A 27,638-nucleotide genomic window follows, 5' to 3' on the forward strand; every position below is an offset into this window, starting at 1 on the left:
ACTCTGCTCTTTAGTAATTCATGAGAATCACTTCAAAGAACTCATTACTGTAGTAACACGGTCTCTGCAATGCCTCAAGTTACCTTAGCTCAAGTGAGGGATTTCCCTTGATGGTTTACTGCGTAAAATAATGTAGATATAAGCAATGTTTATCATAAAAAACCCACCTTAGTAAGTTTGCCAATCTCGAGCTCGTCCGCTTTGTCAGAAATCTCCAGGCCTGCCGGCGTCTCTACAATACATTAAAAAATGTCTTAATTAATGAACAGGGTGTTAGTGTGGCTGATTTGCGTGCTGCACGTCAGTCATTACAGCACTTTAACTGAAGTAATCCAAGTTATTTCAGACGCATGCCAGCTTGCACTCACTGTAGATCACCACGTTGACTGGATATTCTGCGATGTCTGCAACCACCACCATGCAGGTGAAAGTGCGCTGGTCAGTCAGCTTGGCTGCAGAAAGCAGCAGGCTGGAGTTTGCGCCCATGCTGACGCGACCCTTGTATTCATCAGTGGCGCTGATTGAGACATCCTGGCCTTTCTGCTTGACCAGCAGGTCTCCCGAAAGACCCGCTCCTTTGTCCTAGAGAGCAGAGCAGAGTGCACTTGATACATGTCTGTCACACATGGCATTGACTCCCAGTTCCAATAAGAAGCGCACAGCGTTTTTTGTTCCACTCTGTTCATACAGCGTCATGCGGAGGGACAGATGGGCGGCCTAATGGACACGGGCACTCAGACTGGGCGTGGTTCAGATAAGTGGGTGTCAGACGGAGATCACCATGTTGAATCTATTGACCTTCAGTGTGACTTACATATTTCCATTTAGTTATCATGATGTCTTCTGCTTTCATGGCTCCGATGTTGCAGGGGATCTCGAATGTCTCCCCATACAGGCCGATAACAGTCTCCAAACCGCTGACTGCGAAAGAGAAAAAAAGAGAAACAATTTTCAATTACTTCCTCAGAGGGGCCGCTCTGGTCAGCTCCAACACAGCGTGATATTCTTCGAGGGAAAATTGAAATCCGTTATTATTCTGAATGCTTAAGTCGTCCCTTCTTTCTGTACATATTTGACTGCCATTTATCAAGACCACTTAGTGTTCACTAAGAACAGCAGTTTCTATGGAGTTCTGATCATTTTACAGCCCCCGTGGTAAAAAAAACAAAACAACCTGAAAAACCTTGCCTGCCCTAAATTTCTTTAAAAACATCGCCATGGAGACAAAGTGCTTGAGAGGGGGGGATGGGAGGAGGGTGGCAGCAGAAGAGTCTCAATGGGCTGCGGTGAGGGGTTAGAGCCAGAGGGCTCCAGGGAAGAAGAGGCTGCCACGGCCCGACTGAAAATGAGCCGCTGCTCAGTTTTTGGTATTCAGATTCACATTTCAGACCTCTCTGGGTTCAGGCTGAGTTAATGCACGAGTGGGCGTGTGGAGACAAAAGAAAATCTGACAGCTAAAAATCCAAAACAGCTCATCAGCTGCTCAGCAAAGTGTAAGAGCGCAAAGCAGCGGCCAAACCCTATTCCATCTGTTGAATCGGGGACAAATAATAGTTCGTCGATTTTACAGGATAAGTGCAAAACAATGCGTGCATTCAACCCTGAAATTGTGCGATTGTATTCACGCACAACAAAACTGCTGCAAACTGTAATGTCCTTTCTGCACTGCAACTAAAGTTTTAGTCTCACGTTCCCTCCGAGCTCCACGGACATTTAAAGGTTTCCTCAGAAGTGGTGCAAAGACGGGGCGGCACATTCATTTGCTGTGTGCGTGACACTCATTTGAATCCCGTTTGAATGAAAGTAAATACTTCTACTATGGTTACCATTGTCTACATCAGGGCGGGGTAACAACTGGGACCATTGAGGCGAAATGGCAGAGCGGCTTGTGATGTCAGGATGAGCACACATGTTCTGCTTCCTACTCCGTCTGTTTTGTTTTCCCACAAGTTAAACTCCCTCCTGTCAAGTGTCATTTTCACATCAAGACAATGAGACACGTTCCTAAATGGCTGGTACTCTTATAATGTTGTCACAACTCACAACAATATCAAACAGTTAGCCTCAACTAAACACAGTCTGCCGTCCTCCTGAGACTGAACAACTTCCCACTCCCGACACATGTCAGTCATCTTTATGAGGTGTCGGCTCTGAAACAACATCGAGCCCGACGCTGAACTAACCAGAGCCAGTAACGCCTGTCAGGAAAGCCAATACAGCAAGCGGATGACAAACAACAGACAATTTAGCGTGTCCTGCTGTATGTTCAGCTCTGATGCAGTTTCTTTTGAATTTGTTTCCTGCCAGTTTTGTTCCTAATGCGACTGCCCTGCCCTGTGGCCACTACTCTCATATTAAAGTGAGAGTTCCACATTTGGGAAATCTACTTATTTCTTTCTTATTTCTCAACACTCGACTAAAAAAGCAAGACGGTGTCCGTCCAAAAATGTCTTTCCCCTTAATATCTACAATAGCTTAACCTATCACGGGCTGCTTCATGCACATTCATTCACAAGTAGAATGCCCCATTTCACAATCTGTGATGTCATGAGAGGGAGGGTCATCAACGGGAGATGCATCCCCTCCCGGTGGTTGCAGCAAGGACTAGAACCCATCATGGCATCGGGGTAATAAACTACAATTCCCATAGTCAGCAGGGCAGCCGGGGCCAAGGCGGCGGCCCAGCTGAAAGAGAGGGGACTGATTACCCGGGAGGTGTTGGTGTGGGAACAAAGAAGGAAATGTTTTGAGAGAGGAGGAGGACAGGAGCGCACAAGGAGGAAGAGAGTTTTATTTTACATTAAAGACAACGAACCCGAAGAAAACGGAAGATACTTATGTTTGGTTTTTGTAGCGGCTTTCGGCTGGAATGAAGTTTACCTTCTGTTTAAAGATTCTAAATATATTATTTTGACTTAGAACACAACTGCTTGTTGTCTTCATTTATGCACCCACGCCTCACAAGCTGATCCCGACCTCTCAAGACATCACACATCTTTGTATATTTTGTTCAAAACAGGAAAAGTGGATATAATCAAACAAAAGGACTGAACTGAATAACCCTTTTTAGTGTTTGCTAATTCACTATGACATCCATTTAGAGCTAGATTGATGGATGCAAAAACATGAGGAGTTACCCATACAGAGACCAGGAAACAAAAATATACACAGAGGAGAACAACATGACTTTAAACATGCATTAGATAAAGCTGTGGTGATGACTGTAATCAGGTTTTTTTAAAGCTTTATCTGTGAGCATCGAAGCAATGTAACACACAATAAAAACCTATTAGACACTGATCGTCCTGCACGTCACCCACATAGATACAATTCCTGCATTTAAATAAGGCTCAGCGACATTTAATAGTGACAGCAAGGGATGAAAACAAACCACCACATTTCAACTGCTGACAGTTTCACCAGGAATTCTTCACCAAACACAGGGATAAGCTGTCACTTGTCAACCGCAGCACAATTAAAACCATCTCCTGCATTGATTCCTCTTATTATCCATGATGTGCCACACCTACAGCCGGCTCCTTTCACATCATGAAGTGAATTCAAAGGATTACAAGCTTCTTTAGAATCAAGTCAAGATTTGATCGGCCTCAATAAGTCATTTTGCTTACATTGCATTCCGGTATTCACGGGTATGCCATAATAGCTCTTTACTTAATCATTTGATGAAATCTATGCAATTGTCTACGGGCAGCAAATGTGCTGTAAATGTGTGCCTGCATTTCACAGAGTCTTAGTCACATCGAGATATTGGCAACTGGGTGTGCATCAGTCCCAGCCACCTGAAATGGGTGATGCAGATTACTGGTGCAAACACAGTATGCTAATGTGGCCGTCCAACACTCCCTTGTTCCGTCTTTCTGATGTAAATCTAATGAAACTGACTCTCATGCTTGAATGTGCTTTAGCTACACGTGCAGGTTTGTGGTCGAGGCATAAAAGATTGCACACGCTGGGGCGGAAAATGGAGACTTTGTGAATCTATTAGGAGGTTGAGTTAATGAGCTCTCTGTGCAGGACATGGACACATGTTTTGCATATGTGTCAAATCCAATGATAGCCCGCCACATTTCATATTTGGAGTTACTTTACAGTGCCAAAAATAATCTGTCAGTATAGATTATGTGTCACACCTGGGTACGTCGGTGCCAGGATGCTCTAATGGTCGAGGAACCGTCCAAACTGTTAGAAAGTAGCTGGCATCGGAGTCCGCGCGTTCCCCCAGTGTTGAGCCTCAAACTTCTCAGGAAAGTCCTGCACAACCTGCTCTGCTGAATCTTACAATTGTTAAGTAGCCAGAGTCAAATATATTCGGGTTACGTTGCAAGCACCGCAGGGCTGGAAAGGTTATCGCACTTCCTGTATAATAGACTCCTTATATTTCAAATTCAAATCGGCAGTTTTGAATATTTAAATAAAGCTGTGTTCAGCCTCTCTGAGAACTTCATAAGAGTCCGTATGAAGGAAAAGGCTCTATCGGTGCAGATTACACTCTTACACAATGAGAATAAATCGCACATGTTGAGTTACAGAAGACAAAGCTCCTGCTGCTTACTGAGATAAGGTAATCCTTCGCCACAAAAGTAGGTGAACAGTGTGACTTTACATTGACAAACACGCACGCACGCACACTATGCATCGCTTCTACAAGTTGTCTATATGATGAGGGAGCAATGGATACAAACAGTCGGACCCTTGTGTTTTGTTGCGATTGGCTTTACTTCCAGATCCTCTGCAAAAATATTAATAGTTATCATAATTGTAATTTCTTTCCTTTTTTAAAAACTGTTAATGCTAATCACAGAGACAGATCACATGAAAACCCATTGTATTTAACCATGTTTTAAAGCTGGGCTTTCTGAAACTGCAATCTGACGTTTTTCTTTGCAGACTTCTGAAACAGGTTTAGATACAATTCTAATAAAACTATTAAAAGTAATGAAAAGTCAAGCTTAACGATGTTAATTAAGATGAAGACGACTCTGGGTCTTTAAGCAACACTATATTCCGTCGCACTACATCTGTGTCTTTTCAAATCATTTATTGGCACTTATGTCCTCTGAACCCAAAATAGCTAGGTTTGATTTGAATTTCTCTATACTAGAAAAAAAAAAAAAAGAGTTCTCACACTGGACAGAAATAATTGCTAATATTTTGCTGCGGGTAAATCAAGTAAGAGGCGAGTGACAGAGACAGGAGGCAGCACCACAGGAGACACTTTCATGTTCCTGATTAAGGCGCTTCTATCCCTGAGAAGAGACAGGTGACGACAGCTCAGATATAAACCCGCCAGGGAAATCAGCTACCGTCCCACACTAGTCTCTATATCCCTGTTTTGCAACCTTACCCCTCCCGTTTGTGTGTGTGGGTGTGTTTGTGCGCAAGTCAACATCCAAAAGAAAACGGAGGCACAAACGTATTAAGAGCTGAAAATGAGGATTGTGCAGTGAATGGAGATCCCATGGTGCATGTCCACAAAGACTTGATGGCAAATAGTCTCGCTTCAGAAGCGGTTCAGCGGTGAGGGAGCAGACAGAACCACTTCAACTAGATCGATAATACTTGAGGAAAGGCGAGATTCTTATAGTGAACGGCGCTTGCATAAAGAGCGAGAAATCAAAGAAAAGCCAACCCTCCGTGACATTCTTCTGCTCGTCCTTGTCTTTCCTTAAATAATTAAACAAGTGCTGAAAAGAGGAGAGTTGAGAGATTCAATAAGCCCAAATTTCTCATTATTTGCCGACAAGAAAAATAGAAGGACTGCTGTCAAATGGAAAGGTGCGGAATGTTTCGGAACGATTGCTCCGTCTACCAGCAGGTTCCCCGAAGCGTCCTTGTAGCCATTTAATAGGCTGATATATGAGCTCTATAGGCTGCTGTTTAGTCAGCTCACACCCTTAGTTCATATTTCACCATGAAAAGCACACGACTGTATTCGAACAGTCTGCCGACGTGTTCCAGACCAGCTTGCTGAACAGGGTTTTTACTTAAAAAATATCGAACAACATCCTCACTACCTCCGTCCATCTCTGTCTCGAGGGAAGGGGTGCACTCATGTCAATGATGGATAACTGACAGCACACTTACACAACATTCCTTGCAGTTTCTCTTCATGTTGCAGGCTGAACCACGGAGGCCCCATTGCAAACGTCAACATTGTGTGCTCTATAATTTAGCTTTTCCCCGACTACTGTAATTGCCTGTCAGTGTTTTTATGGCGTAAAACTAAGGGCATCAGCTCGTATTTTTTACCCGACTGTCGAGAGCCGTTCGGCAAAAAAACACTATCGCCCATATAGCTGAGTGACTCTATCTTTGACGCATGTAATGAGGACGCATGCACAACAAAGTGGTCCTGTATGTTCTGTTCTGTATGTTGCGGTGAAAGAAGGGTGGTGGTAGTATTTCCCCAAAACCATTAGGCCTCTGTCGCTTGTATGTGCAGGCTGTAAGCTTGTTTAGCCATGGTAGCAGCATCTTGTGACGACAACGTTGGTCTGTCAGTAAATTGGTTTGTTTAACTTTGGTGTTTTGAGTGAATCTTGACAGTGCACAGACAGTCACGGTTCCTACATGATGAACCCTAATCCCTTTGATGATCCCTTAGCTTTTCATCTAAGGATAGCATTAAGCTCAAAGCAAAGCCGTGCCAAGGAATAACCCGAAGGAGCTCGTCGAGTCTTATAATCTTAGTCAGTCGTCCTTCAAATTGCTGCTGATTTGAGCTGCAACAAGCAGTTCTTATTCATAAATCTGCTGTTGTTTTTCTCAATTAATCGGTTTGTCTAAGAAATACCAGAAATCGCACATTCATAGAGCCAAAGGTGACGTCTTCACCCTTCAGCAACCAACAGTCCAAAACCCAAAGGGATTCAGTTTATTATCACCTATGACAAAAAAAAACAGCAAACCAGAGAATATTTGGTATTTCTGCTTGACAAATGACTGCAATGATTTAATGATTATTAAAATAGTTGCTGAATAATTGTTGAAAATTGTTTCAGCTCTGGTGTTGATGATGTTGATGAAGCGGCCTCAATGCAGCAGGCACGAGTTTGTGGAAGTACTTTGGGGTCGACAAGAGCCGCATTGTGTGAAATGAGTCGGTGACGTGGAGATTTCAAGCCATTTTACAAGCCTCGTTTTTTTTTTGCTGCACCATCTGTTCCAGAAAGCTTTCCAGCACCCTAAAGATGTCTGCCTGCACCTCTTTGACCTTCAGAAGGGTGAGAATCAATCAGAAAAGAAGGTCCCTTTATGGATGGAAACACTTGGGACAAAGGTTTCATTTTGTGCAACGTTACCCACAGGCTCCATCTGCAGTCCAGCTCAACCATTCTTTGTTTTGAGTGTTTTTAAGGTCCTGCAGATTCTTATCTAGAAGTTTCGTAAGAAACATTGCTATGAGTACAACCTATTTATTAGTTTTACGGCGTAGAAGAGTGTGTGATTAATAAAAGTGAAAAATATTGGAAGGGGAAATTATTCTAGATAATTACCATCAAAATGAAACCACGGTGACGTCTTTAAATGTCCTGCTTTGTCTGATCATCAGTCCAACACCAAATATATTGTGTTAATGAGCAGAAAATATAGAGAATGTTTGGAGTTTTTGCTTGAAAATCACTGTCAAAATAGTTATCGTTAATCAATAAATCTACTTCTCTATGATTGACTTGTTTTTTTTTGTGTCAAAAACAGGACAACCAGACTAGAATAAAATAAAAAGCTCTCATACTTTCCCAGTTTACACTGAGCAGAGCCATGTTTGTCACCTCAGGGCAAAGCGAGCCTGTGTGCTGCTGAGGAGAATGGACCGCAAATGGAGAATGATGTACAACACACGAATATGATTAGTCTGAGTATATTAAGCATAATGGCTCCACTCCTTTTTCAGAGCACTGCGCGACCAAACCAACAATAGTATTCATGCTCTGCAAACTCATGCTAATGCTGCATGTTACTCAGGAAAATAAGGCAAAAACTGTAATGTGTATGTAGGTGGTTTTCACAAAACATAAGTACGCAAAAGCGCAGAGGAGTAATGCTCACCGAAAAAGCCCTCATCAGTGCTCTCCATGCATCTTTTTTACTTCAACATACCTGAGCAATGAATAGCCTAAGCTGCTTTACACTCTCCCTTCCCGAGATATAGAATGTGGTTTCCAGTGTGAAGCGTCTCGAGAGACTGAGGGTGAGAGATAGCTCTCTCCCCCTCAGGCTAAAGACAACAATGTTCATTTGCCGCATCATGTGTGGTCAACAGACACCTACAGACGACAGCAGGCGGGAACAGGGCTAATGCATTCCCTGCAGTCCCACCTGTCGGGTTCCCATTGTTGCCTCGTAACTAGAAAAAAACAAAACATGCTGGCTTCATTTCCTCTGGTTTCAGACTAGTCTGGAGAAGGGCCTTCAGTACCTGTGCAGACCTGCCTCTGAGGGATCAGGTTGCTGCTTCCGCCTCTCGTCGGGGATTGAGACGAAGAAGGAGAGAAGGGCTCAAGGAGGAGGAAAAGATCTCTTTTGCCTTCAGGTGTTTCAAGCGACTTGTGTACTCGATTGCTGCTTCCCTAAAAGAAATGCCACGTTGTTACAGATACATCTTTCATATCATAAATCCTTGACTCTCAATGCCGGTTCTAAAGAGCCTCAAAACATATTTTTTAATCAGCTTCTTTCTACGACTGATAGCGTCTTACATGAAAAGAAGATTTTCTGCCAAAGTTAATCCAGCTTTGCTTATTTCGCGCGTTTTGTTTTTCTCTATGATTAGTTGGCTGGTTTGAAGAGGGTGAGGCTTAGTTGGAAAATGAGATATCACATACCTCTGTGCACCAATCCCAATTCAGCGATATTTGAATCACAATGTGATGACAGAGGCAGATAAGCTGAGTTGTTCACTGTTAAATCCTTCTTCTTTTTTTTGCCGGATTGCATAGCAGGAGGTAATTCAAGCGAGAGACCTGAGTGCACAATACATCATATCTTGTTTGGTTCCACCTCTTCGATTTCCTACAATTCCCAGAATACCTGCTGACAATCCCCAGACAACAGGTGGAAACTCTTTTGCATCAGCTGCGGGTTATTCGTGTGTAGGTGAAGACAATAAAAGCGCTGGAATAATAAGCCCAAAGGGAGCAGTGAGTCCTCAAAACACAGGGTGTCTTGTGTCCAAATTGCATTCTGGTCCTTTAAGGACGCTGTCCGAGTGACTCACCGCTTTATTGTCTGCGTTGGTTTGAGTAATGGAGAAAGGATGTGATTCTGAGGGACTGGTATCAAAATGTTGATGTATTAGAAAGTTTTCCGTTTCGTTTAGGCTTCAGTGGAAAAATATCTCGACATGATGACACGTCTGTGTTTGACTCGCTATGTAAGGTAATGAGAAAAAATACGGTGCCAAGCCACAAGATAGACCTCAGACTGCCAGGTAGATTGCCAAACCCTTGTCCCATTAGCGTCTCCCTGGAGAGATTGCTCTCATAACGTTCCAACAACACGCAGAAAATATGTGCAATCTCAATTTCTGCACTTTTCCGTGCCTACTCTGACTGACTAACATCAACTGGCATTTAAGCCTTGAAGCTGGATAAAAGACACAACATAAAGATTTACAGAATACAGGGAAAAATCTGAAAAAAGAAAATTCCAGAACCTCTGGAATTTTTCCCTTTGATTAGCAAGTGAGTTTAATGTGAGATTTTAAAAGGGAACCATTGTCAAGAGTATTTAATAAATGATGTTCAAGTTCGTTTAAATAACTGTCTCACTCTAAAGATGCAGACGGCACAATCAAAGCAGACAATGTGGCTTTGATTTGGCTTAAATTGTTCTGCAAAACTTCAGCAAAGCACTGAAGAGAGCCAATATCTAGAGGGGAAAGTTTCTGTTGGTACTGGAAGTAATGGGAGCACAAGTAAATGTTACCACAAGGCTTAAAGACGTATGTATACACAATTATACACATATTTATATAGTGTATCTGCCAGAAAGTATCTAATGCTTTGCCTCTGCACATTATTGGCAGTATCACAGAGTCATTTTGTTACATTTTTTCTCTCAGCGAGACAGATGGCAAAGATAAAAGCACATTACAAGAAGGGTGATTATCACTCTAAATGACTTGCCATAAGGTTTCCTCGAAATTGATCTTGTGGCACGATCATTAGTCTTTGAAATGTTCTCCTCTTTACACTCGACCACGCGAGCCTTCGTAAAAACCCTCTTAAAAACTGTCATAAATTGCGTAAGCATGCGAGCTGCCCAAGTGCGGGGACTGCTCTTAAGACAGCAGCCTGCTGCCGGAGTGATCGGGTGCTAAGTGCACTCAGACATCACGTCCATTATATCGTGAATTATGTATTTGAAGGGCGCAGGCCAGGGGACCGGAGGGGAGAAGTGCTTGTGAGGTGCCTGTGGGTAGACTTGGGGCAGATCACAGGAGAGCTCACAGTCCTGACTCCAAGCGTCCGCCAACAACTCCCATTAACGATGTGCCATTAAAGGCAACATTAGGCCATTAACAAAGCGCAACCACACCGCTTACTACTTATCCATTAACCCGTCCTAATGCAGCGCGGTGCCTAACATTTTGGCAATTAGTTCATTTTCCTGTTTCAGGAAGAGCGGACATTAACCCAACCATAGGCTCTAGGCTATGAATGAACAAGATTGATTTTCCAAATTCCCTGTCAGTACCTGAGACTATAGGGGGAAGCTAATGGATTCCCATGTCTAGACTGTGTGCCATGATGGCCGTGTTTCTCAGGTAAGAGTTAAAAAAAACTCCACCTCTCCAAGGACAAAGCAGAATCAAGTATATACTGTGTCTTTGTGTTAATATACAAACAAAGACATAATTCTCCGCCTTTCTTCTGTGAAAAGAAACTGAGTTCAACTGACATTTAATACTCTTTTCACTTCCATACCTAAAAGCACCAAAGCAAGGACGCCTATCAAATTTGCTTATGAGTTCATATCAAATGCTGCTTTTGTGTATATATCGAACCTGGCACCTATTCACTTTGAATCCAGTCAGTTTAGACGCGTGATTAGAAACCACTCATTCATTCTTAATTATTGCTGAGTGATTTCAATGTGATAACTTTCTCAGATGCCAAAGAGGCTTCAAACCATATTATGCTGGAGGATCCCACAAGCGTTATTGAATTTGTCCTGCTCGCCCGTGCCTAATGATGAGCTTGCATCCACGCGCAACAACTCTGCCTGCAATCGCAGAGGCTTTGAATCAAAGTTTACTTCGAGGAGGTACTTTAGGGGCTAAAGTTGAGCTCCTAAAGAAACTTGGTTGAGTGCTTAACAACGTTTCAGCAGCACTGATAGAGCACACTTTACGAGAGTCCTTACAAGAAAATAACACATTCCATCAACTGCAGCTCGGATTCATGTCTGTAGTGTGGGATTTTAGTGTATCCGACTGCACTCGCAGCATTTTGGGTGCATGCATTGGAGTTCGGCCTTAAAGCCGGTATATGATCACATGGTTCAATGGTTTCCAAATGTTAATACTGAGTTTGAGATTATGAGGCACAGATCAATGCACAGAGAGGGTAGGACTTGCTGTTTGAAAACTCTATTTACAGCCGATGTAATTACAATCACATAGCCGTTTCCTCCAGCAATCACTGGGATGTATAATCAAGCCAATTAAGGCTGAAAAAAATGCAGTCACACTGATAATGAAATAAATGTTTACAGCCTAATAAAATAAATGTAAGGGTTACAGAGGTGCAGCAGATGGTGTGACTCTAAAAGTGAGAAACGCTTCTCACTAATGAATATAGTGCCCTTTGAATCACTGACGAGTTTGAACTGATACTCATAAATCGAAGTCCATGAGGTGAATCTTCAAGTTCTTATAACCTTTTCCGGGTTTTTTTGCACCCTGTGCAGCTACATGCGTTAATAGGCCGCTTTAAAATATTCCTGACACATTCAAAACAACCTTCTTGACATCAAAGTGCTCGTCGTTTCGGCAAGTCTCTTCAAGAGGTATCACATCAGACGGGAGGTTTCAGTTTTATGCATACACTCCGTAAACCTGCGAGCCTCGCTTGCCTGAAGCAACTGGGGCTACTAGAGCGGGACTGACTTCCAGGATGTCCGATTATAGATTGGACATCGTTTGTAATCGGTTATATTTATAGCCTAAAGGGTCCTCGGCACGAACGTCATACAGCAAAAGAGAGAGAAAGAGGGAGCGAGTCTGGTACTGTAACGATTAACCGATTACAAAATTAATCCATTAGCAGAAAGTAGTCAAAAAAATGTTTCTGTCATTTATCAAGCAAACATAGCGCTGAATCCAACTTTTAAAGTTGAATGATGTCTCTCTTTTGTATGCTCTTTGTCAGACAAGCCGAGCAATTTAAGGAATTTAATTAAATTTTCATACCTAGAGATGAATTAGTTAAGAGAAAAAAGGATAATCAACAGCTCGTTTTGTATTAAATTGATCACTTACAGTCCTAGCTCATTACAAACCCTCTTGCTCAACATTGGTGACTAATGAAGATTTTGCACTGATTAATAAAATATAATCAAATCATAATTGTTTGAATAATTGTTCGGTCTTGGAAATGTCAGACCCTCTTGCTACCTTTCTCTGTTTTATATCATTTGGACTGTTGGCCAGATTTGCACACGTCACTTTGGGCTCTGGCAACATGTGAAGGGCATTTCCTCTATATTTTCTGACAGAAATGACAGCTGAATCTGTAATGATAATGATAGTTAGTTGCAGCCAAGACCCATGCCACACCCTCCTGCTCCACATATTATATATGCGAACAGACAAAGCACTACAGCAGGGTAGGTTGAAACATCCACTGCACCATCAGACTAAAAGCATCATCATACTGGTAGAAAATTCCGTCGAATTAGATTATGTTTTTTATTTTTAAACATTACCCCAGCTAGCAGCTGTACACATCCCACTATTTACCCCGACTGTAATAAGCTCTTTGTTCAAGTACTTGCATGTCTGTCTCCACCACAAGTGCTCCCTTTCCTGGAAGCGTGGCCCCGCCCTGTCCTTGCCCCCTGCACCCCCATAAATAGGAAGTCCTTTGAACATATGCGGCACATTGGGCCCGGGGGAGCACTTGTGTTTACTATTATACTATCTGTATGAACATATTACGGTTGCAGGTGCCTGAGGATACCAATCAAACCTGCTGCCACAACAAAGCCCCCTGTTGACGGTAAAAGGCAGCCTTGTCCACACAGCATTGCTGGCTCCAGAGCCACACAGCGGCCCTGACCGGAGCGGTGGAGTAAGAGTGGGATGAACTCGCCTAGAGCCCATCACTTCCCTACGCGGGTAAACAAGAAAGCATCGACTCATCGATCTTAAAGTGCTTCGTTAGACACCGCATGTCACTGCGGACCACTATTTCCCCCCCCCCCCCCCCCCCGACACAAAATGGATGATTAGTGGAAATATGTGCAATAGTTGTAGTATTGTCTCAATGTACTGCACAGCACCTACTTTGCCGTATCAATAATGCATGCCTTGTGACGCTGTAAACAACAGAAAATATTAACAGGTAGATATTTCCATTTGTTCAGCAGATGGCTTTGTGTAGCTTTCATCACTGGTAATTGCCGCGGCGAGGCTGGTACTTTCGCATTAGTTGAGCAAGGAGTCATGTATGCTGTTGTGTGCACTCATAATGACAGGCCTGACCTTCTAACCCTTCACTGTGAAACAGAGCAGGCAATGCTCCCCATTCTAAATAAGCCAAACAGCCTGGTTGGTCTTAAGAGGGCATGACGGTTTCAAATTGTGTCCTGCTTTAGCTTCTCGCTCCGGGGGGGTCCTAAAGCCTCTGCTGGCTAAACAGAGCAGAGAGCGATGGAAGGAATACGTGGAATGCAGATAATACATACAAAGGATTATGTACCTGCTTGCACATCAAATCTGTGTGGTTTCACATTTAATACCCATGAACCAACGTCTGCTTTGATGGCAGCGCTGTGAAAGGTTGGAGATTAACGTGCGCTGTCCCACCACTGAGTCTTTCTGTGACTTTAGGACGTTCAGATTTATGTGGCGGGATAACCGCCGACATTATTCGGCTGAAAGGCTTTACCAGTGTAAACTCCACTGGCGCCAGGCTGGTTTTTCTGTACGATGAATTTGTGTATTCTATAACCTTTGTTTATGTGAAATAAATGAACTTGTGTCCGAAAGACAATTTATCTTTCAAAGAAAGGTCACTTTAAGTGATATCTTACTTTCTCTAAAGACACATAACAGATAGAAATGTCAATCTTGCGCTTTTGTTTCTGTCTTTTGTTTCTGTAAAATGAGATAACCCCTCTCAGTTTATGTCATTACACATATGTCACTGTCGTCTTGGGTAGGCGGGTCCTTTTAAGGCATGATAATTTCATTAGTAGTGGCTATTGCATTTTCTTCTTCCTCTATGACATGAGGGGAAGCCATAAATCAGGGTAAGTGCTTTTAACCATCCACCCTGGCGTAGTACATCTCCCACTCTGTGGCCCCAGCCAGAACAAAAGCACAAGAAGCCCTGCAGATCTAACTGATAGTGAGCAGCACACAAACACAAAATCTGTCAATGAGCACCTCTGAGAGATGTCTACAAAATATCTACAATATGGCCTCGTGAGCTCGGGGGGTAAAACATCTCCATGGGACTGCTCTGCACAGACTATCCCCCCCTCCAAGCAAACTGAGTCAACACGCTGTTCAGAAAGTTCCCCGGAGCAACGAGCCGCTTCGACTGCGGGGTCAGACAAAAATGCAGGAGCTCGGGGGGCAACGGCTCCTCTGAAAGTACAGAAAGGGCTATAAATTACAACAGAACAAAAGGATCGCTGATAAATGCAAAAAGGACATTTGCTGTGATGTTAGACAACAACAACAACAAAAGACATAGTGGTAGAAACTACACACGTATTTGGAAATACGTCATGCAAATGTATTTCTAGCCACGCGGGCGGCATGGCGCTACAGATGGAAAATGTCGGTGGTTTGGGCGACCACTTTGTTCCAGACTGAATATCTCGACAACTGTTGGATGGATTGCATTGAAGCTCGGCACAGACTAGAGCTGTGGAGTCAATTGTTCGATTAATAGATCCACAGAAAATGAATAAGTAATTCTTTTGATATTTAATGAATCATCACTTTCAGTACAGACATTCATGGGCTCTCCTCAGGATGCATTTTAATTTCTTCGGGGACCCCTTACCTTTCCCTGTAGTGCTTCTTCGGGTCACAATTTTAATTTGTCCGAGACGTTAATGACCAAATAACTGCAAAAATAATGGCTTTCTCGTCATACTCGTCTGCACTCAAGTTTTTAGTGTCTTCCGAATCAGCAAATGTTGGCATGCTAAATGGTTAAACCACGACGATGATAAACATCATACCTGCTAAACATCAGCGTGATGGCACTATCACTGTGAGCGTGTTAGCATGCTGTGCATCTAGTCTTGTTTTATAGCTCATTAGAACTTCTCAGCAGAAGGAGGAAACAAAAAGATGTACAAACTGAGCAAGAGGAGAGACAATCGCATCTAAAAACAAACTTCTTCGCCGCCTTCTCTTACGTGTTCAGTTGTTAATATTAAGAACATGCATATTGGCAGATGTAATGACCTGAGATATGGAAATGCAATGAACACAAGACATTACCGAGGACAATAAGACATATATTCATTCAAGCATGGTATCAGAGGACATGGCAGCCTGAGCAAGAAAGGTGACAATTATTAGAACCCCCAGTGGGAGATATCACTGGGTGAACAAATGACAAGCGGTGGCTGTGATATCCTCTTGGTTTGGTGTGTCCGTTGGTGTTGGCTCTGTTTATACATGAGCGTGCTGTGGCAGCGAGACAGGTAACCCTCACATTTCCTCAGAAAAGAGCACCGACACTCACTAAAAAAAGTCTCTTTTCAGTGTCTTTGCTGTGTGACCAGACCCTGCACGAAATTAAATCACTATCATTACATGAGGAAATGATGCGTCATCTCTTCCTGTATCCACTACTTGCATGTGGGGGGAAATGAATGAAAGTATAATGGGTTATGGCATCTTCATTACTCGAAATTAAACCCTGCAAAGTTCATTTAACAATGTCCTCACTCTAGACAAGACAGGCACTGTAATAAAGCAACTTTATATGGCAAGAGCCTGCTTGTGAGTGTACTATTAAACGCTCCTGCTTTTTATTTTGCGACCACCATGCCGTCGAGACACGGTGATATAAGAGTCGTGCGCGCTGTTTTCCTGTGCCGAGAGTATAAGTCAGTGCAAAATCCTGAGTCTAAAATGCACCAGCGGGATGTGTAATGCATAGAGATTCTCCCCGGGAACACAGGGCTACTTGACCTCTTAAGACGCCCCATTAGAAAATGAAGTAATGCATCTAATTAACAGACAAGCATCTCTTCACCTTGCTTGTAAGGTCTGGCAGGAGAAGAGCTGAATACTTAAGAGCAAAGAAGAGTGTCTTATCATAAAACATCCAACACCTCCACAAGTAATTTGTCTAGTTAGTACGAAATCTGATGTTGAATCCGAGGACGAACTGCTGCTCTTTCTGGTGATTTTTTGCTCACAAGATCGTTTGGATACAAGGATTACCTTTCTCCTCACTTCATCGTAGTTTTTCCAAGAAGTTGCACGCAAGAACGTGGCCCCGGGGCCAGAGTGGAAGTCTAAGTTTTCAAGGTCTGGAATGTGAAAAGGTCTTTCATCCAAAGGGGAGTGTGGGGGGGGGGGATTACTGACTGATGTACAGTTTAGAGCGAGCAATGCTCCCAAACAGGGTCCAATAATAATCTACATTTTAATGCATATATAGAGTAAACATGTTCTCTGGAGCATCAGTGGGTTGTTACAACAACATCCAAAGAATATTACAATACTGCTGTTTGTCTATTACTTTTAGGTTAGTATTTCAACTGTTTAGCTAAAGGATAAACTGTTGACATAATTAGCTAAAAGTATTATATAATTGTTTTATCTGGTTGCTAATGTGCTAATTTTGGCTGATCATTTAAATGGCCTATCCATTATTTTTGGCTATATGACCTGTACATTAATGTTAGGTAAATATTTTAGGTAAATATAATGTGAATCTCTTAAAGGGCCAGTGTGTAGGATTTGAAAGCATCTAGTGGTGAATCTACAACCATTCCTATTTTCAGGGGATCCGCATCACATCAATTGGGAATCTAATAAATAGAGCAGCTTGAAATCCAGTAAAAGAGTAAAGCAAATTCTTTTTTTTTAAAGATAACTACCATTGTAAGAAAAACACGATGATTTAAAATTTCAAGGCCGGCATCCAGCATGTGAGAATAGACGTGGGCTTTCCTCCCCATCCCATGAGCCTATTGTAGACCTCCATAAAAGGTTCAAGGGTAGTCCCAGGTGTATTGATATACGGATGACCCAGAGCAGACGAGCCAACCATTTAATCTTCTATCTTTTTCACACTTAGGCCGTAACAGAATGCCAGGCTTTTAATTCCAATCAGAGATATCCTCTTGCTATCCCCGGTAAAGGGAATCCCCCTGAATGAGAACTCCTGTCTCCGGCAAGTTCAACCGAAGCGGTATGTAATCAAAGATAGCTCCGGGCACTCGCAGACTGCCGCAGTAGTCTATGAGGGAAGAATGGTGGACATCAACACAACACAAAGAAACAGCTTTTAAAATGGCGAGAATGTGAATACCGAGGTCAAATGGAGACACAAGACTGTTCTGTTGAGTCCTGAAGGCAGTGCGTAACGGGGAGCCGCACAATGTTTCGTCAATGAAACACTGCTAAACAGCGTCTGAATGAATAGAGAGAATTCTCAGTGTTGCGGACGAGCTTTTGGCCCAACAGAGGATGATTCAGAAAGGAATGGAAGACAAAACTCCATGTCATTTTACGAGTTGGCCCCAGGCTCCAAATGGATGTTTCACCTTTTGTACAAAAGCTGTGTCAACCCGCCTGACTTCCATGATACTCAGACAAAGTCAGAAGAAAGGCCTGACGCACTGGCAATCTCCTGTCTTGCCACTTGAGCCCCATAAATAGGCAGAGATAATGATTTTATGGCAGCAGAGGCATAAATATCAGAGGTTCACTACGAACCCCCCTCATGGGTCAGTAGGAGCCCCTGCTGCTGACGCTCTGCTGTCAGTGGTGGGAAAAGGGTCTTTGTCTTCGCCTAATCTAGAAGACACATTTTAATGAGAAAAAGAAGTTCATTAAATGTAATTTACAAAAACAAAAGCAACATAAGCACCCGCCCTCTTGACTTTTCACAGGCCCCTTCACGGTATTCCTTAAATATTCTCTGAGGTCGAAGGATTAACATCACAGTTAATGGAGAGCGCTCAAAGAATTCATTAAAACAGAGCAATGACTCTAATGGAGAATTTGAACAAAGATCCAGGCCCTGCTAGAGATGGGTGTGGCCCCATGCCTTTTCATATGGAGGAGAAACCCCCACCCCCACCACACCCAGTCATGTTGCACATGTGAAGTGCAGGGAGAGGCAGCAGTTACTCTGTGCCCTCTCCGAGGGGTGTGTGTTGTTCCATATTAATGACAAAGAGAGGAGCGGGAGCAAGAAGTCGCTATCATACACTCATTTGTTAAAAAAAGAGCCAGCATCACAATACAGTCGGCGGGAGTCCACAGGAAATCCAGTGAAAGCGGGGGGCTGCGTCAATGACAAAAGAGAGATACAACCTCACTTTTTGTCCCAGAGACAAGGGCTGCCCAATCTCAGAGTGCTGTTGGGCTTTCACCAAAACCAAGGATACCTTCATGCATTTCAATAGGGGTATTCCTGCATAAAGAACGAAGCACTACTGCATAGCACAGTCGTCCCTCTCCTGTTGTTAAGCCTTTCTTTACAGCTGAAACAATAGAACTCTGGTCCCTCCCCTTGGATAACAAATAAACCATTATTTTGCACGGCAGAGGGAGAAACCTGTGTGCACAATGAGGAAAGTGAGAAAATGGCCGAAGCGTAAACTGAGATGTTAGTCTGTTTGGTAAAACCCTGCGATGCTTTCACTCACTTTACAATAATCACGCCTCAGTTTAACCATGTAAAGTGTGAAACGGCACGTATGAAAAGTCAACAAAGGGCCCAGTTCAACCGGCCTTTCTTAACCTGGCTGGGCTGAATAGGCCATTTTAGTCGAGATTATGATAATTAAATATATCTCACACTCGGGCTCTAAAAGTGGGGCAAACCAGTCACCAAAGTGTAATTAAGATTCACTTGCTGCTGTTTTACAGATAATTGTGTGCGTAAAACTGTCACAGGCGAACAAAAGGCCCTTTTCTCATTGAGTCATTGCCTCGGAGTGATTGCTTTTGCCACACAAGTCCTTTCATTTTCTCAAGGCAAAAGCGCTCGTACATCTCCCTGCTCGGTGAGTCCGGCAGAGAGGGAATTGCTCCCTCTGACATGTAGGAAACTCAGCATGTTCATGTGGTAGCTCATATTTCTCACTACATCTAATCTAAAGGTGAAGTTGGATTTAGTGATGAGCCTTTTGGAGCAAAAGTCTATGCAACATTTTTAGGGCTTTAGCCATAAAACGACTCCCTCTGAAAGTTATAATCGAGTGACCAATGAGGCGAAAACTGCCACAGTTTAGCTCAATGTGAGTGACGGGAACAAACTGGTTTTTCAACAACTGCACACATGCAAGAATCATAATGAGACAGTCGGCCTCTTCGCGGCCCTGAAAACCTCCCCCAACTCCTCCACCTGTTCAGTGTCCTGGTGGGACAACCCACTGTGTGATGGCGGACAGACCTAGAGAAATCCCTTTTACATGACTATATTCAACTGTGTTACCTCAGAATTACAGTTTTGTCCAATTGTACTCTGGTTTGCACAATCTAGGACCATTTGTTTGTCTGTTCAATTCACGGTCTACAGTATCTGAGCAGCTAGCACACCATATGGTCCAGATGCATATGTTATAAGCATCATTTCTCTGGGGACGAGCTGATGCAGCGGCCTAGTTTCTTGTGAATTGTGGTATCCACAGATTTGTCCGGTTAAATGATCGACGCTTGTATCGAATTTCCGAGTTGCGCTAAAAACCTGCTCTTGTGCAGCATCGAAGACTATGTAACCGCCATGTTTTAATTTCATCGTAACTTCAGGTTATTTTTAGTTGTACGTCACCCTTAGCTTCCTCTTTATCTTTATTCATCAGTGATTTAAAGCTGAAGTTACCATGTCGTTAATTAAGCCTGAGCCCCACATCCTATAAAGCGCTGCTGCCAGGGGCGCTAGTAGGAATCCTGCAACCCCACCGCTGGGAAGTGACACTGGGCTCCCCACCCTAATGCTGCTTTAATTTACAGTACAACCTCGCCCATGAAAGTGTCCCCCCCCCCCCCCCTATTTTCTCCATCAACAGCACATGTGCTTAGATTTTCGCTGATTTCATATTCCGATCAAGGCTTGAGGAAGAAATAATACATTTGGGGCTATTTTAGGCGTTCTAATTCTGAGCAGTATGAGGAACTATTGGATTAATGGGAGCTCTGTTCCCTTTGTTAGTTTAAGATCTTTTGCACAAACATGATAATCAAATCTTTAAATGCTGCAGATTTTCATACTACCTCATGTTTTTCCTCAATTACTCAGACAGTTAAACTTGATTACACGATTTGATTAAGTTCTGGAGCTAGCCATTTGCAAAATCCGATCAGGAAACAACTAAACTATTTTCAGAGAGTAAGTATTAAAGCGATAGCACCAAGGAAAGACGCAGCATTTCTATTCAAAGCCATGATTCGGCTGAGTTGCCATACTTCTCATGAATGCATCTGAATTTTGCATGAAGGGGATACAATACAAGTCACAGATAAATCTCTTTTCAAAGAAGAAACAACCACAAGCAGTCTTCAAACATCAAACGGAAAGCACTTAGAAACAAGACCAGACGTGCACACGCACGCAAATACATAGTTGTACACAATCTCCCGTCTAACTCAAGTGTACAATTAAAGCCGTTCTTTCCTGTTCCTGTGCATTAACATCACGACATTCATGAGGCAGGTCTGGACATAACCTAGTTAAAGATGAAAGAAGGGAGACAGAATCTATCTCAGGTGAAATTGGGTGACCCCCGCAAGAGATTAGTCCATTAGCAAAAAGGAGAGCCCCACTCGCTTGACAAGTAATACCAGCTGTGACACCGAGCAATGCCTGTCTGTTCAGGCGGGAGGGGGGGTGGTGGTGGTGGTGGGGGAAGGGTGGAGACATGGTAGTGAACAAAAAAAACAGATGCATCTTTCTGACTGTTTGTTCTAAGAGTTATTCAGAGCTCTGTTTTTCTGTTCTAGCCATTGCTCGGCCTTCACCGACGAAGCCCCGGGAGCTGTTATTTTTTTCCATCAGTTCAAATATAATAAACACACCCCTGGTTTTTTTTTTTATTACAAGCATCGATGCAGTTTTTATTGCAAATCCCAAACTCAATAAAGCCTTTCAGTCAGATTTTTTAGCATTGAGCAAATTGAAGAATCGCAAACATCTGTGTTTTGTAACAGCCCAAGAGAAACCTTCAGTTTTTGCGAGACTGACCATCTGTTGTGTAGGCAAACACACACACACACACACACACACACACACACACACATGTTTCGACCATCACTTCAGGCAGCATGCCAACTAAACACACTGCTGTGTTGGACGACCATAAAGTCTAACCTCATTACCAACTCAGTGCACTCTCCTCCTGTCTCAAGCACACAGCACTGCAGCGGCACAGCGGTGTAAAAACACCTTAAAAGGGCCATTCATTTCCTCTCAAATAAACCACCTGAGCCTGACTGATAGGTGCTGCATGGTGTTAATTTTCAACAACAGGCGCCACCGGGGTGTGACGAGGGAGTACAGTGAGATCAACCTCTCCGCCCCTCTCCTTTCCAAGGGAGTACTTTGAGCTCCTCTGCAGCTTTGCTTAATGGCCTGGCTGAGTGATGTGAGCACATGGTGCTGCTACCTGTTGGCCTGACAGAGCAGACAACAAGGAAGCCTGGAGAAAGGCAGTCACACCTTCTGCACATGAAACACCGAGCATAAAAGTAGGACTAAGAGTTGTTCAATAAAAGAAGCATACATTGTCCAAATTTGAAATAACACCACTTAATGGCAGGATTGCTGCATTCACATCACACCCAATGAACCTTATTTATTTGCTTGGACAAACCATTACAACTGTTCACATCCACAATGAATCCAATCCTGCATGTAATTACTAGTGGGAGACTGTCAGGAGCACTCCCCCCCCCCCCCCAGCCAACAGGCAGCCCATAATTACAATAATTCAGACAGGATGTAAACGCAGCATCATTCTGCTCAACAGCCTGGTTAACAGAAATAAATCACATAAGAATGAGGCATCATGATGACATCATGGCATGAGCACATGTGAGGACTGGGTGAGGATGACTACCCCACTGCCTGCCTCTCCCATCATGTGGTGGGGGGGGGGGGGGGGGGGGGGCAAACAAAAAAAGGGTGGCACAATGGACACAATTTCATCTCGCATAAGCCGTTTATACACACAAAACTTTTATAGATATGACCAGAAATGTAATAAAACATGTACTGAGGTGAATTAAGTTAAAAGAAACTGCTTGGTCTTATTTATCTGGACTTTATTTCATGCATTATAATTAGATGTAGATTTTCTTTTTATATAAGCTAACACAATTGCCATGGATACTAATGACCACTGCATTATATGTGGCATATGGTGGTTTATAGCAATAAACAACAATAAGAGAATAATTTTTCATGACTTGTAATACAAAATACAGAAAGGACTATTCTCGCATAAATTCATACGCAAACCATATCCACATAAATTGAGCATCCATGACTAGATACTTGATACGAGTAACATGAACTATATTACAGCTCACTAACTTAAAACCAAAAAAAAACACGAGGGTCACTGCTCCACTTCTCCCCGGGAAATGTGATCGATAACCCAGGCTGAAGTTTCGGTAGCACCTGCGTGTGACTGCTGGGACTTTCCCCCTCTCATGTAGGCTGATCTGCGGCTACAGTGCACGGGCGAACCCCGCGTGAACGCCACCGCTGCCCGGATATTGGGACAAAAGCTTACCTTGACGGAGGAGCGTGGCGAAGAGGAGGGCACGCACGCAGCTGGCGGACAACAAGTGCATCCTTGCGGGTCTCTCAGATCCTCGGTCGGCTGCTTGTTTCGGAGGTTTGTTAAACCACTTGGTGGAGTTTTCTTTTTCTTTCTTTTCAAGGTGGATTAAACTCAAATGGTCCTCGCGAGTCCCTGTTGCTGGTGTTCAGTTCGGATGTTCTTCTCTCAACGTGGCATGTGCTCGCCAATTCGCGCTCACATCAGTGCAGTAGGAACAGGTAATTGCGTGGAGCGCACAGACGAGCACGAGGGCGGGGGATACTGTCTGCAGCTCCGCCTCCCCCCCCCCCCCCCCCCCCCCCTCCCCCCTCGCCTCTCTCTCCCCCTCCCTTTCCCCCTCCAGCTGCACCCCCGCCACCATCCTCCCACACACAAGTTCACCCACCCCTTTTCTTAGACCCCCCCCCTCCTCCCTTTCACACCCTTTACTCTCATCTTCAACTCCTCTTCCTTCCCCCCATCCTTCTCTCTTTCCAACATGCACCCTCACTCTGTATTCAAGCACACGCACACACACACACACAAACACACTCACACACACACACACACACACACACATTCACACACACATACACACTCAGGGAGAAACATTCAATCAAGCAGCACCTCAGACTTGTTTCATGCAGAATACCCAGAGGTGCAATAAATACTCGAATCCCAAACCTGCATTTAAAACTTAACTGACATAAAAGTACATATTAGTACTTGAGCTTAGAGTCTAGAAAAGCTCTTTACAAAAATGATTATTGTTATTATTATTATTGTTCTCCTTCTTCTTTGTATAGTATAGTAGTTGTACATATTTGCATGTATTTAGCAGTAATCTCAAAATTATTTTCTGAATGAATCAATGGGAAGATCAGTTGGTCTATTAAATGTCAGAAAAACAGCAAACTCTCATATTTGAGAAGCTGGATCCAAAGGATGTATCATTTCTGCTTTTAAACAATTAATCAATTCTCTCTAAAGTTGCAGATTACTTGTTCCAGATGAGCTGAACGATTGCCTTCCTCCTCAATTCAATGCCAGTTCAATGTCAAAAAGCTATACACGTGAGAGAAGTTGACATTTAGATTTTTTTCATTTTTTTCATTCGCTATTTTTACCTGACGACAGTGACATTTGATGAGCTTATCACAGTGAGAAATCTGCATCTGGCAAAGTAACTTGTAGTACCCACATCCATCACATAAAGGCAGTGAAGTATACCAAGTACAGCGTCTACATCTGAAGTGTAGAAAAAGTAGATGTCTGCCAAGATTGAGAGTGACAGAAGCTCAAAATTGTACTTAACTGCTGTAACTGAGTAAATGTAAATGCTACTTTCCACCTCTGCTGTCTCCAACATGCACACACACACACACACACACACTTCCAGATGCATGCCCGTATACATACACACACACACTGACGTATACTTTCAATCAGCCCCCGCGCTCCAGACTTGAGGCATCACATGACTTTGTGCCTCACAGGCAGAGGACAGGAGGTTCATGGTAAAGCAGGCTATAGGATGTGGGTCCAAGGTTAATTCTAATGAGGAAATTTCCACATAAATAATTTAGCTGTAATTAATTATTCAAATCATTTCTCACATCTTCTTTCTTTTCATTTATTTCACAGAGCACATTCAAGAGCAGTGCCACAGTAATTAATATCCATACAATAACTGTGTTCATAATCAGGATTGATGTGAGTGCTTTGGCACTGACTTCTCCACACGTGCACTCGTTCACGGCTCTGTGTAATCTCATAGGTGTCTGTATTTACGTGCATGTCGTGGTTTCAAGTCGTGGTTTGCCGTGTGATGACAATTAGATCGTGACGATAGATGAGGGCTGTTTTCTGTTCCACGCTCTAAAACGGTCACAGCAGTGACAGTCTCATCGAGTCTATTTCAGAAGTTGGTAAAAATAACAGCAGAGCAAGTAAAATGTCATTTAAACCACACTCGCTGCAAATAAAATGATTTACTCCTGTGCTGTAACTGCATGATCATGCTTGTCTGATCACGAAATGTGTGCGTCTGCGCACAATGTGTGTTGGGCAGGGGGAGGAAATCTATTGGGGTGAAGAAGTAAGTATTCCTCACCCTGGGTGCGAAATTCATGTAGGTCCGTGATGGTTTGTGCAAATGGAGTGAGGGCACAGGCTGTGAAAAGCTAATGCAATTTGATTAGAAGTTAACCGCAAAGCAATATTTTTTCCTGCCTCGGCGCGCCGAGTGCAAAAGAGAACTACTTTGCTTTTTTTAATTTATTTTCCATGTCGGTGAAAGTGAATGAGGCTGAGTGATGACCGAGTCTGGAGCGTGGCGTGAAATTCCCAAACAATAACTTCTGGGTCATAATTGGGAGTTCAGGTTGAGGCTGGTCAAGGAGTACATATTGAAAATACACCAAAAACCAAAAAACAGAACCTCAAAACCATGTCACCAACACGTCTAAACCTGTGAAAAAGCTGTGCTAAAACTCCAGAGGAATGAAGGCAGCTGAAGCTCAGATTTACTTTGTATTCTCAGGAGACCATTTCCCGTCAGCTCCCATGACTGGAGAAAGAGATTACACACAGACTAATGAATTACAATTTATCATGTCATATTGGAGGAACTGTAGCGGCTCCAGCTTTATTTATTTGATGAAAGAATGAGCGCTCCTATTTTGACATCTTGTGAGACATCTTGTGACACTGCTCCTGCTACGAGCATGGAAACAAACAACCTCACACTGCTACGGACTCAGGCAATGAAAGCACATATTTTTGACATTCGGGAGATGCTACAGACAGGAAATCTTTCTTTTCCTCCCCCACCCCAACTGGCTCATGCTGCAGGTCTACACTGATTATCATAGCTGTGTTTCAAGTATAAAAATAATGAAATTCAGCTTTGTCAGAATGAATGGAACAACAGCAGTAACCAGAAATGGCGGTACAGCCTAGGTTACTGAACAGGACACTACTCGTTTACAAACCTGCGGTGGTCAGTTCTCTTTTCCAATGTGTCCTTTTCACCCAGTTGACGCAGCAAATATGGCACACGTTAGTTTGGCTCTTCTTCAGGTGTTGTGAAAATCAAATTCCTCCCCTATCCCTTGGAGGTGTTGGCCACTTCACAACAGCTCCTGGGAGGCAGACAAGTGATTAGTCTCCCACAGATTGGGCTTCAGTAAACTGTGTCAAGCAGCGAACACAGTGACCCTGACATTTTCAGCATGGCCAAGAGAGGGGAAGATCCACTTAATGGCCAGTCCTGTGCCGGCCAGCAGCCAGAATTTGGATCGATAATTGCTTCATTAGATAATCTGATTGAGTGAGTGAGCAGCCTGTAGTCGATGCAGAGTTACCTCTCTTTCTGTGAGGACTCTGCGCTTTATTGATTTCATTCTTCTCTGCAGAGCCTAACTTTTCCCCCCAAATGATCCTCACATTTACACAAAGAAAAGGAGAATGGATCTCTTTGTGTGAGCTCCTCATGCCATCCATACTTCACTTCTATTAAAGCCGATCAATAGTAACTGCTTCTTGATAGCAACAGTAAAACAAACGAGGAGACCAAAAGGCATGTCTTATGTTGCTAGGTTGTTATGTTTCTGTTGGTTTAAAAGGGCAACTGTGTAAACAGTGTTTAGCATGCACAGAATGTCCTGTATATTTCTAAGCCGTAACCCATGGTATAATTTGAGTGGGATCTAATGATGGATGTTTTGCGTGTATCACTTTACTAACTGGTGTCATTCAGACCACATAGTTTCAGTGCAGGACCTTCAAAGCTGCAGTGATAGTGAAGGTGATATTCTACGGCCACTTGGGGGCAACTGAAGTTGACATTCACGAGACAAACATTGTAGTTAACAGTTGCCTATTTCACAAGTACAGCCAGTAACATTAGTGCTCATTAGAAGTTGTGTTTCTGGCCACCTGATGAATGTAAATCCAAAATTCCATTTGATTTAGCTCCATTTTGGTCTCCACCATATCTGGCTTTTTAGATGGTCGGCTGGCATTGGCTTTTATATAATATATACTCGTTCTCTATCTATCACGGTTCTTCAACAGTGTATTGTCAAATCTAGTTTGAATAGAGAAAAGTGCTGTTGCATAACAATACCATAATTGTAAAAAAAAATATATATGAGGTTTTGTGACACTGGTCTCCTTTTAGATTACAGGAAAAGTGTTTTGGAGCGCATTAAGGCGTTGAAAATGAGCGTGTAATATCTTTCAAATCACAAACATGATAAACTACATTATTCACTATATCATCGCATTAGTGCTTTGATGTGTTGTTGGTGCATATTTAGCCTTTAAACCTGATGTCACACTGGTACAGTTTCTTAGTTTTGAATTTAATTTCATACATATTTCATATGTTTTTTCACCATGTGTGGGTTTTT

General features: G+C 43.0%; 1 protein-coding gene across 1 annotated transcript in view; it reads right to left on the reverse strand.

The window, feature by feature from the left end:
• Positions 1–23,254, reverse strand: part of LOC142959399 (CD166 antigen homolog A-like) — a 31,407-nt gene extending 8,153 nt beyond the window's left edge. Inside the window, exons 1-6 of the mRNA XM_076100651.1 lie at positions 23,194–23,254; positions 8,441–8,519; positions 7,857–7,906; positions 815–921; positions 369–582; positions 168–232 (exon numbers count right to left, since the gene is read on the reverse strand). Coding sequence (XP_075956766.1) covers positions 168–232; positions 369–582; positions 815–921; positions 7,857–7,906; positions 8,441–8,519; positions 23,194–23,254 — 576 coding nt within the window. The remainder of the gene's footprint in view (positions 1–167; positions 233–368; positions 583–814; positions 922–7,856; positions 7,907–8,440; positions 8,520–23,193) is intronic.
• Positions 23,255–27,638: the final 4,384 nt, after the last annotated feature.

This window comes from Anarhichas minor, unplaced genomic scaffold (assembly GCF_050575085.1).
Source record: "Anarhichas minor isolate MPS153535 unplaced genomic scaffold, ASM5057508v1 ptg000026l, whole genome shotgun sequence".
In the NCBI taxonomy this organism is placed as follows: domain Eukaryota; kingdom Metazoa; phylum Chordata; class Actinopteri; order Perciformes; family Anarhichadidae; genus Anarhichas; species Anarhichas minor.